At 50.3% G+C, this 13,161-nt stretch overlaps 1 protein-coding gene across 1 annotated transcript; it reads right to left on the bottom strand.

The window, feature by feature from the left end:
- Window positions 1-5,540: 5,540 nt before the first annotated feature.
- Window positions 5,541-6,503, bottom strand: LOC121152671 (olfactory receptor 2T29-like). The gene has a single exon (XM_040974840.1). It carries the CDS (start codon window positions 6,501-6,503, stop codon window positions 5,541-5,543), a length of 963 nt encoding a protein of 320 aa, XP_040830774.1.
- Between the last annotated feature and the right edge of the window lie 6,658 nt (window positions 6,504-13,161).

Genomic DNA, 13,161 nt, shown 5'->3' with positions numbered 1-13,161 from the left:
GTTGTACGGCAAGGCCTGGCAAATGTCTCGACGCAGTTTCACTCTCTTTGCATGGACACTCAATCACCCCATTAAAGACTTCTGAAATGCATTGAGGCGTTGTTGTTTGCCCTTGTGAGATGGTTTTTGCAACTGATGTTAGCTTGGGAGTTAAAGCTACTGACAAAGTCTTGGTGAACGTGCCTTTAACAAATCATGAGAATTAATACACACAACAGTGCAACATAGCCCATGCCATTCCTGCACAGCTCATTGTATACCTAACTATTGCCCCAGAAACTGGCCCAGACACGCAGTGTGTCTTCTGGGAAATGGCTTGAAAGCACCCTAAAAATTGATGAAAAAGGCGGGAGTACAAGCCAAAACTGCTATGGCGATAAATACAGTTATTGTGACTTTTAAGGACTAGCCTCTCTGCAATCTCTTTGGAGCAGAGAAAATGTATCCATTTCAACCACTTTTATAACCCTTTGGCTAGAGGAATTAAAGGATATACAAACATGTTTTTAATTATTTGATTGTTTATGGGGTTGTAAAACCCATACTTGTAATGGGACTTAATGTTTTAAACTTTTGTTTTGGGTGTTTATGTTTTTCCTTATAGCAGATTTTTCTTAATGATAGATAAGTTGTAGAAATAGAAATGTAGTAGGAATTACAGATTAGTAGGTAACCACATGTGCCTTGGCGTTGGAGTCCCGGCTGTCGCCCAATGGCTACTACTGAAGAATAAATAATGGCTTACTTTGAAATGAAATGACTATAGTGTTTTACACAATTTTCTTTAAAAACACCTACTTAACCATGAAGTAAAAAATAGAATAGTCAAATGTCTGTGCATGCCCACTTAGTCGTGAAGTAAAAAATAGAACAATTAAGTGTGCAGAAGCTTGTGGTGATTTCGGTGTAAATAAAAAGCTTCTTGAGCTGTCATTCAGAGCACCAAGTGACCGCAGTCCGTGTCTCTTTTCTCGCTGACTCCACACCCTCTTCCTCAAGCTCTGGACTCAACTGGAACTGTTCTCCAGCACTGACCGAATGGTCTTTTAAAGTTAGTCTGAATCAGACTGGCCCTCAGTGATGTGTGTCTCATGAATCTTGGAGATGTGAGATTTCAGCCGATTGGAATGTGTTGAACACATGCTTGGAATCCGGGCTTCTGACCCACCTGTGAGGGGCTCACCAGGGCCAGCCCCGAGCAGGGGCAGAAGCACCAGGGCCGTCTGCCCCTAACCAGACACACAGGCTGTAAGTGTTTTCTCTCCTCTTTCACTGGATTGTTCCCTTTGCCTTTAGAGGCTTTGTAGTTCAATGTAATGTTCTCTCGTTTTGTTTTTTGTTTTTGTTTTTGTTTTTTTTGTCTCCTACAGTTTGTGTGTCATCTCTGAAAAAAAAAATCAATGCTGATTTCAGTGTAAGTTTTTTTTCTTTTGACGGTGTGTGTGTGTGTGTGTGTGTGTGTGTGTGTGTGTGTGTGCAGAAACCTCATGGTAACATTCACATTTCAGTCTAACTCACGTGGTTTAAGTTCCTTCTTCACATGTCGATATCAGGCTTTTCAATGCCACCATTTAAGGAGCTGCTCTTTCCCCAACGAGTGTTCCTGGCACACGTTATAGTAAAGTGCTAACTGGCTATATGTGTGGGCGAGTTTCTGGACTCATTCTTTCCTATTGGCCTCTGTATCTTACCACGTCAGCACTATGCTCTTTTCATTATTACAGCTTTATAATAATAAATTGAAATTGTAGATTACATTCTTCCGGCTTCGTTTTTTTTTCCCCTCAATTTTATTTGCCAATGGAAATTGTTTCACTGTTTTACACAAATTTTAAAACTATTTTGGGGGCTGGCACCTTGGTTTAACTGGCCAATCCTCCACCTCCTGATTAGACATCCCTCATGGGCACAGCTTCACGTCTCAGATGCCCCACTTCCCATCCAGCTCCCTGCTTGTGACCCGGCAAAACGGCAGAGGACGGCCCAAAACCTTGGGAGCCTGCACCCACATGGGAGACCCAAAAGAAGCTCCTGGTGCCTGGCTTCGGATTGGCTAAGTTCCAGCTGTTGTGGTCATCTGAGAAGTGAACCAGCAGATGGAAGCTCTGTCTGTCTCTCCCTCTCTCTGTAAATTTGCCTTTCCAATGAAAATAAATCTTCAAAAGGGAACGCTCTTTTAATCCACTGTGCAATCGGAGTGGAACAAAATTCTCAAGATGGTGATCTCTCTGGCTCCAGAAAACAAGAAATCCCTTTGAACCCTAAGTGTGGTCACAGCTGGAGCAAATCAGCAGGAGGGATACTACTCGCCAACAACAGGAGGGATATTACTCTGCAACACAGGAGACATTACCTTGACGTTCCCGTGCACGAGGCTGCCACTCATCAAGCATGTCTCCAGATCTTAACCTGAATTCAAGCCTGGTTTCCTTCACCCAACAAGCCCCTAAAGCCAGCAACACCTGGCTAGCAGTCAGCCCCTGGGAACTGCTCCTGGACAAGTGTCCACTTACTTAGCGGCTGGGGAGTCTCCAGGGGTCAATGGGCCCAATGTGCCACAGGCGAGAAACCCACTTAGGACTATGGTCCCATCTGAGTCTCCAATTGTTGCTGAATAACATCCAAAATAGTTGGCAATGATCTAGTAGAGCCCCCACATTTGGTCACATGCTCATGCAAAAAAAGCCAGTCACTGACATCAGTGATGAAAAAAAAAAATAGGTATTTATTGCAAAGTGCGGAGCAAGGAGCCAGGCAGCTATTGCTTAATTCCTGGGCTCCCTGAAGCATTAGGGGTGAAGGTTCTTAGGACTGAAATCGGGGTTGAGAGGTGTGTGGTCAGCTCGTGGCCAGGCTCCTGGCTGGTCAGTGGAGCTCGTGAGCTCCCTGTGACTGGTCAGTGATCCTGTGCTCTGTAGGGAATTCGCGGTGGCCAGGTGGGCTCCAGTGGTCTGGGGGTGATGTGGATATGGCAGTTACCTCCCAGCAGACCTGGACTCCCCTGCACAGATCAGCCCAGCACAGCACTGCCGCAAGGTTCTGGTCTACTGGAGGAGCAAATGGCCCCTCGAGTCTGGTGATTAGAACCATGTAAGGTCACCTGGATCCCTTAGGTCCACGAACTCCTCTTGATACAGAACAGGCAAGGACCCTCGAGCTCAGGGGACAGACAGGGGGCTGGGTCCTGCTTTATGTTATGGGGTCTCAGCTTCATAAATGTGTTTTATGGACACCATGGGTAATTGGAGGTTCTTATTATGATAAGAAACAAAACATTTCTAATACTATCTTCAAGTATATTTACTATAAAGATTTTACTTCCACATTCCAATCATGTATAGATATAAGGAAGATACAGAAGGTCATGGTGTTTGCAGCTCCATATTTCACTGAATATTTTAGCTGCATACATATTAAATATTCCTAGAAATCTCTTTTTTTAATTTAATTTAAAGTTTCATCATATTTTGCTTTAGCAATAGACTCTACATAAAATTTTGTCTTTTATTATAAATGTAGACATCTTCCAAATATTTACTAATCTGAAACAACACTACAGTGAGTATTTGTATAAAGAAACCCTCATTGTATGATCCACATAAATTTCCAAATTAAAACTGTGTAAACATGATGTGTCTCTTCTCCTTAGAATTTTTCTGCTTTTTCAAATCCCAGTTCACTTTCTTTGCTGCTATGGCTCAGAGCTGACAGTCTACACTGACACATTGGCACCAGTTTTGAGGCAACATGGGGTCTAAGATTCACGACTCACTCGTCATACGATTCCCAGCGTGTGTGGCCAAGATCCCTTCCTCACGCCCCTGAGCCACATCCCTGCTGTGTCGGTGGCTGTAGCCTCGCATCTCAGCTGCAGTTAAGGCAAAGCTAACCAATCTTTTACCAGACCATAAAACTAGACATGTCCTTGAGGTCACTAGTTATAACAGTAGTAAGTTACATACATTTTATTTCTTTTTTTGCAAAACATTTGCTTATTTTTATTGGAAAGGAAGATTTACAGAGAGACAGAAAGAAAGATCTTCCAACCACTGGTTCACTTTCCAAATGGCTGCAATGGCTGGAGCTGAGCTGAGCTGAGCTGAAGCCAGGAGCCAGGAGCCGCTTCTTCATCTCCCACGTGGGTGCAGGGTCCCAAGGCTTTGGGCCTTCCTCTACTTGTCAGTCCACAAGCAGAGAGCTGGATGGGAAATGGGGCAGCTGGGACATGAGCCAGTGCTCATACGGGATCCCAGCACTTATAGGGGGAGTATTAGCCAATACAGTCATCATGTGCAGCCCTATACATTTTATTTCTAAATAGGCCTTAGTTTCATTAAGCTTAACTCTGTTTCTAATAATATGTATATATGTATAAAGTATCCAAGATGTGAAATAAATTGAACTGTGGTACACTTGAGAATAACAGTTTATTGAACAACCCATTTCCCAATATTTAGTAATTTACCAGATCCACTGCTGGGAGGAGAAAATGCAGAACATTTCCACAGCAGAAGTCAGAAGAGCAGTCATGAATGTCTGTGTATTAGAATATGCAAATGGACAGTGCGGGACTCCAGAGACTGAATGGAGCATGGTGGTGACTCTGCATCTTGGAACACATCCTGATTCATGGGGTACTGCCGGGTTTCACACAAGCCCCCTCAACTCCAGGGACAGACTGTGCCTTCCAGGTCAAGGGCTGCTTGCCCCTCCTCACTCACTGCACCCTCTCCATCTCGGAAGGTGAGCCGCTCACCTGGGCTGGGCAGCAGGTCCATGGCAGAGGTGGGCAAAGGTAAGCTGCCCACCAGGGGTCCCTGCTGAAGATCTCGTCTTGAGTTGCACTGCAGGCTCCCTGATCTGCGGACACCCCTGTGAAGGACAGGGAGCTAAACAGACTCACAAACTAGAAGAGAAGCGGAGCATCTTTTCATTTCCACTAAGGGAAGGACATAAGGTCACATGACAATTGGCCATCTCAGGAAATCCCAGCAACTGCTTCCCGACTTGACACACTGCCGAGACCCCAGGCATCAAGCCACCTCCTAGACCGTCAGGACATGAAGCGAGCTAGTGGCTCATGTTGATCATTCATTGGGATTGGGAATGTTCAAGCTCCTCCTCCTAACAATTACCTTCATCACCTATGTCCTGGAGCACCAGGCTCCACCGTGTCCCCTCTGCTCCCCACCCCGGCCCAAGGGACAGCATTCTGCTCTCCACTCCAGACACCAAACGAGTGTCGGCTCCAGACAGAGTGAAAGCACGTACTGTTTGTTTTCCCTTGCTGAGCCACTTTATTCATGACCTCCAGATCCACCCCTGTCAGAAAGCACAGGATCTCTTTATCATTATCACTGAGCCGTGCTCTGTCTGCAGGTGCCCCATTTTCCTCATCCATATTGGGAGTGGAAATGACATGGAGTGGGTAAGCAGTGCCTCAAACATGGGCAAACAGTAAGTTGATAGTTATAATCTGAGATATCAAGGAATAGTGTTCATGTGTAAAGAAGAGGACAGCAGCTGAGGACACCGAGTTCCTACCTAGCTCTTTGCTGGACAGCAGCCCCCAGGCGCAGCGTTCTCCTCAGAGCCCTGGTGACATCCCTATTCCTGAGGCTGTAGATTAAAGGATTCAAGACGGGGGTGAGGATAGTGTAAAATACAGACACCACCATGTCCTTCTCGGGGGTGTGGTAGGCTCCGGGGAGCATGTAGGTGTAGATGGCGGCCCCGTAGAAGAGAGCGACCACGGTCATGTGGGAGGAGCAGGTGGCCAAGGCCTTCTTGCGGCCCTCTGCTGAGTGCATCCTGTGCACGGTCAGCAGGATGCAGGAGTAAGAGCTTGAAATGACCGTCACGGGGGCCAGCAGCATGAGGACACAGCACAGGTACATGAGTGTCTCGTACAGCGACGTGTCCGAGCAGGACAGCTTCGTGACGGCAGGGACCTCACAGAAGAAGTGGTGGATCTCGAGGGACCTGCAGAAGGGCAGGGTCATGGTGACGGGTGTGAGCATGAAGCCATCTACTGACCCCAGGAACCAACAGCCGGACGTCAGGAGGAGACACACCCTGGGGCTCATGAGGACAGGGTACTGCAGGGGACGGCAGATGGCCACGAAACGGTCGTAGGCCATGGCGGCCAGCAGGAAGAACTCTGACCCAACTAGAGACACGTAGAGGAACATCTGCACCCCGCACTCTGGTGCTGAGATCTCGTTCCTTCCCGTGAGCTGGTCTACAAGCATCCTGGGAACGGTGACACAGACGTACATGCTGTCCAGCAGAGACAGCTGGCTGATGAAAAAGTACATGGGAGTGTGCAGGTGGGTGTTGGCGTGTATCAGCACAATGAGCATGGCGTTTCCAGACAAGGCCATCAGGAAGACCACAGCAAGGACCGTGCCGAGGAGGGTGGGGTGCTTGGATTCAAGGAAGATGCCGACCAAGGTGAAATACAGCGGGCCAGTGCGGTTGGTCACCCCAAGGGCTACATCCATAAGGTCTCCAGGGAAAGCTTTGGGGCTAGCCGGAGAAGCCCCCTGCAATGAACATCCAAGGCACGAGGGGTGTGCAGGCCTGAGTGTGCCAACCAGGATTCCCACAGACCTGCAGACTGGCAGAAAAAAACTGCCTGTAATTCAACAGATGCTTTAAAAGCCAGAATCCATTACAGTGAGTCCAAAGCATGCTGAGGCTGAGGCTGCCACAGTGCAAGGTCATGGGCATGCTGAGGACACACAATGCCAGGGACGTGGAAGTAGACTGACCACTGCCCTGAGCTGTGCCATGCAGTGAATCCCTGGAGAAGGAAAACCAAACCCCCGGCTGGGCTTTTTTGCTATTGAATAAAACTTAACCCGCCTGGCTTGAAGACCAGGCTGGGATCTAAAAGTCTCCCAGGGAAGTATTCCAGGTAAGAAGCACTTACCAAGGAACTGAGGCCACTCCTGTGGACATCCCCATCAAACACCAGCGCCCCCTCACCCCCTAGCGCCAGGCAGCCCTGGGAGCTCCTGTGGCCATGTTAGACAAGGCTCACATACCACGAGGATGGCCAATCCCCACACAGGACCCACTCCTCAGAGAACCAAGGGGCACGGGGCGGCTGGGGCACAGCCACCCCTCAGCCCACCAACCCTCCAACTGCTGGGTAGACGGGGTGTCTGACCTCAGTATGGGGAGGAGTAAGTAAAGTTAAGCTGTGAGCGTCCTCAGCATCAGGCTAGTTACAGATAAACACATGTACACACACGTGCACACACACACACACACTGTCAGCTTACACTGCCGTGGGGTCTACACCACAGACCTCACCCAAGAGAAGTTAGTGCTATTGTCCCATGAGACCCATCACCGCAGACACCTGCTTGGATGCTTAAGAACTCTTTTTCCAAAATAAGATTGGAAAAGTCCTGCCAACAAGCCAGTAGAGCCCATAGCCTGTTTATGAAAAGAATTTGGGTGTGTTAGTCCGTGTGTGTGTGAGAGAGAGAGAGACAGACAGACAGACAGACAGAGAACTTACTTGTTAACCATCCCTGTGCACCTGAGTATGCGTTTCCATACAAATGAGTGTTTACAGATACTTCAGCACAAGGATGCTTTTTCCCAGAATAAGCTTATCTTTCAATTCCAATTTCCCGTGACCTTTCTGAGTGTCCAGTGTTTGCTCCCACAGGCCCTCTCCTTAGAGCCGGCCCTTGACTTGACCTGCACCCCCATCCAATCCCACACCAGGCTTTCTCTGCCTTGGAAGACACCATCCACAACGTCCCTGCAACAGCCCCTTACTCCCTCTGCTCCCAGGAGCAAAGGTGCAGAGAGGAAGCTGGGCAGCCCCAGGATGCCTCCGACTGCAGGTCCCTGTTCTGCCTCTGAGTCGGATGCTGAAGACAGATCCAGGACAAATGGGAGCGCAAAGGGCAGCCAGGAGCAGTCTGCTCAGGAAACTAGATAAACACTATGTGGTGGAAATTAGACACACAATGCCCCTGACCTTTTGGAAGAGAACTGATGCTAACTTCTTCCATGTGGTCTCTCTAGGAGCGGGCCCTTGTCAAGCTTACCATACCTGATGTGTTGTGTTTCACTCCTCCTCCTGGGAAGACCTCAGTCGTGTTCTGACGCAGGGATATTCCAGGAACAACTTCCCAGTCTTAGATACGTGCTATCCTCTTGTTCCACCCAACACAGGTGCAGCCCTGGGTTTGGCAGCGCTGGTGACACAGACAACAAGCAGACCTGACGCCTTGATGTGGCGCCTGCATGGGCGCAAGTCACAGCATCAAGGACACTCGGGCGAGCACTGCAATGATGGCTCGGCAAGTGTGGGGAGCAAAGCCCGTCTCCCCCACAGAAATGGGTGATGGGGAATGAACAATGAAGTGTGTGGAGAGCCTGCAGAGGACAGAGCAGGGCCGCAGTGTGACCTTGGACTCCTGCACATCACCAGCTTGCCTTACACATGCACTGCAGCCTCAGCTCGGCCTCCGGAGCAGGGCTGCAGTGCAAGCTCCGTGTCACCAGCTCACCTCACACATAGACTCAGCTCGGCCTCCGGAGCAGGGTGGGTCGGATGTACAGCACAAAGCAGGAAAGTGACGTCACCCCTGCTGGACGCTGTCCACTGAGCGAGCGCCTGAAAGTCTTCTCTTAATGACCCCCTCCCCGCTCCCCAGGGCTTGGGAAAGCAGTGCAATTAGGAGGGCCAGCAGTGCCAACAGAGCCTGCACGGTCAGCTTTCGTCACTCTATCCTTTAAACATAAGCTTTGTCAGTGTGAGTCATCTCAGAGCGCACCTCCACCGGAAGGATGCCCCTGGGCAGGATGTGAGCTGCCCAGTACGCAGCCTGCCCCTACTTCACAACGCCACACCTGTGACCTGTGTGCAGGCACACACCTGGGGTGGCCTTGCTTAAACTTCAAGTCAGTTGGAAGACGTTGAACGTCTTCAGGCCAGCATCTCCCTCACTCTTCTCCACTCTGCCACCTCTGTTGCTTTAGCTTTGAATTTAAAGTGTTTTTTTATTATTATTTTAAACACTGCTATGCAATTTTTAAAAATCTGGTTCAATGAAAAATTGTAAACCGTGATGCAACCGCCAAATTTAAAAAAGAAAAGCACTAAAGCACGCATTCCTTCAACATACACGTACTGAGTATTTACCGGATCCCAGGAGATCGGGACCAGAGAGAGAGAAAATGAAGCCACCCACCCGTGTCCTGGCTGCCTTGCCACGTGGTCTCACACAGGCTCTGAGGGACACTGGACAGTGGACAGAAGGACAACACTGTGGCTTTTCTCCACTCCTGGTGTTGGTGTGGGGCAGGTGCGGCCACTGTAGGCGCTGAGGCAGCTTCAGGCTCATGTTAGCATGAGGCTGTCTAGGCCAATGTCCTTCACCAGGGCAGGTCCAGCTGCAGCCCAAGGGCAGAGTTCACCAGCTCAGCAGACTACAGGGGTGACCGCGCCTGCCACTAGGGGTCAGTGTTGCCAGCCTGAGCTCCAGGGTTGACCATTCCTGCTCGTTGAGGTCAGCACTGCCAGCCTGATTCCCCCCCTCGCCTGCAGCCCTCCAGCATCTTGAGCCAAAGTTCCTAGTGTACGCCCAGGACTGGACACACACTAAGGAGGCTGACCGCACTGAGGAGGCTGACCCTAAACCATCAACGCCACAGCAGCTGCAATACCTCCCTCCCTATGTGTGTGTTGACTTACAATTAGACATTATGAAATAGTACATGTGGACTTCAAAATGTTTGCACCAACATTCACCTTTAACGTTTTTGTGGACTTTTTGAAGTATGTCCACACATCCTAACAACAAGGTTGTCCTCTGTCCTGGGAGGCCGCCTATCAAGAACGTCACAGCACTACATCCACCTCCTCTCAACTCATGAGCTTGGTCCCCAACCATCACCCCATGCAGGGGTGTGGAGGCACTGGTCTCAGCCCTGGCTGGCTGGCCCCATGTTAGCATGTCCCGAGTGCTTCACGATGGTGAATGGGAGGCAGACATCTACATGGGAGGAAAAGCTAAAAGACACAGAGTGGGACTCAGGTCAAGGGCCATGGGCTCCTCTCTGCAGGCCCTGGGAGAGGTCTCAGGGTGGACACTGGCAGATGACCAGGCCCAGGGCAGACCCTGGGAGGGTCCCGGGGGATGGTGTAGGCAGGAGGTAGTTCATGGACGAGACATGAGAGGTCATAGGACTGGATTGATTGCTCACTTTGTCCTCGGGACACTGTGGTCAGTAACAGACAGACACAGGACTAGGGGACACCCAAGTGCAGGGAAGTGTCCTGGGTCAAGGTGGGAGAGCTAGCAGCAGCTACAGTGTGCCAGGGGCTTCAGGTAGGAGGCTGTGGGCTATGCAGTGGGCATGGGGCAGTGGGGCGGGAGAATGGGAAAAGCAACCGACTACCTGGAGGAACCGCTATGGGGAGAGACCTTCACAAAGAACGCGGCGTGATAGTCCAGAGCATAAATCCTCACTTTGCACATTCCAGGACCCCATATGGGCACAGGTTCATGTCCTGGCTGTTCTTCCTATCCAGCTCCCTCTTTGTGACCTAAGAAAACAGTGAGGATGGACAAAAATTTGGGACCCTGCATCTGCGTGGGAGACCTGGAGGAAGCTCCTGGCTCCTGGCTTCTAATTGCCTTAACTGCGGCCATTGTGGACACTAGGGAATAGAACAGTTGAAAAAGATCTTTCTCTCCATCTCTCCTTCTATCTGTATATCTGCTTTCCAATAAAAATACAATCATAAAAAGGTGCCCCGAGATGTGAACTTAGCGTGTGACTTCACGTCTTCCACGTAGGCATTTATTACCTTTAGCCTTTCTCAGCATTGGTCTTGCTGCATCCCGACGTTTTGGTGAGTTGCGTTTTCATTTGCATTCTTTCTGGTCCACCCTGTGAGATGTCCCTGATCACGTGTTCTAGGAAGAGCATGTTGTCTAATCCCCACGTGTCTCTGATGTCTCAGCCCCACCACTGCACGGATGGTCAGGGCTGTGCGTTTGCGCTGAGCAGATATTCTCACTAGGATTTCAGTCTCCTGACCTTGCCACGCCTGTGTGCTGGGCTCAGGTGAGATTCCTCGTGGGGAGTGGTGCTTGTGTGCCCTGAGGAAAGGTCTGCTCTGACGATGGACCAGAAGGTCTGGACAGATGCCAGGCTCCTGGCTTCATCGTCGCCTGTGACCCAGGGCACAGGAGCTGCTGTGATGTCACACACCTGCAGGTTGTGCAGTTTCTCTGCCGCCACATGGACCTTCCCCGTCTGTCCTGTCCTCTATTGAGCGTGGGCGCTGAGGGCTGTCGTCACTATGATGGGGAGTCTGTTTCTCCTTCAGGTCTCCCAGGGCGTGCCTCGTGTGTCTGGGATCTCTCGTGACGTGTGCACGGGATTGTCACATCTTCCTCAGGGCGATCCTTACTCGTTATCAAAGTTCTTTCCCGTGTGGTAACTTTTGATAGAACGCCTGTTGTAGTCCTAGAACTTTGGTGACCTGTGGCCTGTTGAGGTCAGCATTTGCATTGGGCATATCTTCCCAGCCTTCCCTGGCAGCGCATGTGTGTTCTAAGGAATAGACCAAGACCTTGAATACAGAGAGTGGGTGGTCCTGGCTTCTGTGAGGGTCCATGAGGCCACTCTGATGCTCCAAGGTGAGTGTGACCCATCTGTGTCCAGGTGACCCTCAGGCAAGTGCTGTCCGCTCTGGCTCTGTCCATTACCTCCTGCCCGCCCTCGCCATTCCGGCTGCCAGCCTCTGTGTTGGCCTGGTAGCTCTGCAGTGACAGCCTTTCCTCCTGACCCAATTCCTTCTGTGAGTTCTATAGGTATCTCCTGTCCCGTTACCATGGGAGGTCATATCAATATATAACCCCTATAGGAACATGGTTTAACCTTCAACTTGAGTCATAGCCTTTGCCTATCTCCCCACTTCATATTGTCTGTGTCACAAATTACATGTCCTGGCATTCTGTACCCGTGGGTGTGCTTCCACAGGTACAGTGATTTTATGATTTATCTTAAATCTCCACACGAGAGTTTCCTGTGGTCTCTGCACCTCGCGCAGCGTGGACGGTCCTGTGTGGTCTGTTCCTGGGTGTCGCTGGGGAGCTCTGCTCTGTTCCTGGGAGAGGCCGTGTCCTTGGTGTCCACCAGGGGGCACTCAGGTGTGATGAAGGCGACGCCCTCAGCAGCAGGTGCTTGGGGAAGTCATCACCCCACCTGCCTGAGGAAGGACGGTTTACCTGAAGCTCTTTGCCCGCAGCGTGTGAATACAGCTCGCCATCCCGTCTGCGTCCAACGTGGTCTTACAGAATTCACCTGCACCTGGGAAGACATTTCCTCTGCCCCCAAGGCTCTCCCTGTGTCTGATGTTTCTGACACTTTGGTCCTGATGTGTCTCTGTAGATTCGTCCTCATGCTAGCCCACTGAGCTTTGTGCAGTTGGGTGTCCACGTTTAGGAAGCTGTCTGCCGTAATTCCCCCAACGTCCCCCTGCACCTTTCTCACCTCCATTTTAGAGTCTTCCCCAGGTGCCCGTGGTTCTGCTCGGTTCTCAGCCACACGCTCTCTCAGCTTTGTTCACATCCCCCTTTCATCTTCTCCCTGACTCACTACTCTCAATGCCTCACGTTGACTTTGCTGATTTCCCCCCTCCCCCATCTATTTTATCAATTCCACTATTGGACCTCTTCTGTGAATTTTCCAGTGTCTGTATTCCTCAGTCCCACAAGCCAGTGACCTTTCCTGTTCCTTCTGTGCTCACGTTTCCAGTCCAGTCACCCATTTTTATACAGTTTCCTCGGGGGTTCCCTCCCAGCGTCAGAGGAGCATTCTCAAGTTTTACTTTGTGTCTTCAGTTGGTCTGCGTTATTTACATTTTCCTAGGCTTTCTAACATCTGTTAGGATCTGGGCGCCTGAATACCCACTCTGTGTAGACTTACTACACACAGGGGAAAGCTGTCAGCCCAGGGGACTCCACTGACTCTCGAGTGCTTTCTAGAATCTTCACTGTGCTGGTCCAAGAAACACCCACTTGCACGTGTCCCACTTTCTCAGGAGTGTCTCGGGTGCAACAAGCCGCTCAGCCGGCCATTCAAGCATCCCTTGGACAACCACAGTATTCCCAGTCA

Source organism: Ochotona curzoniae, unplaced genomic scaffold (genome assembly GCF_017591425.1).
Source record: "Ochotona curzoniae isolate NIBS_2020 unplaced genomic scaffold, NIBS_Ocur_1.0 contig_1, whole genome shotgun sequence".
NCBI lineage: Eukaryota > Metazoa > Chordata > Mammalia > Lagomorpha > Ochotonidae > Ochotona > Ochotona curzoniae.
Note: the sequence above shows the minus strand (reverse complement) of the source record. Positions and strands in the feature narration are given on the sequence as shown.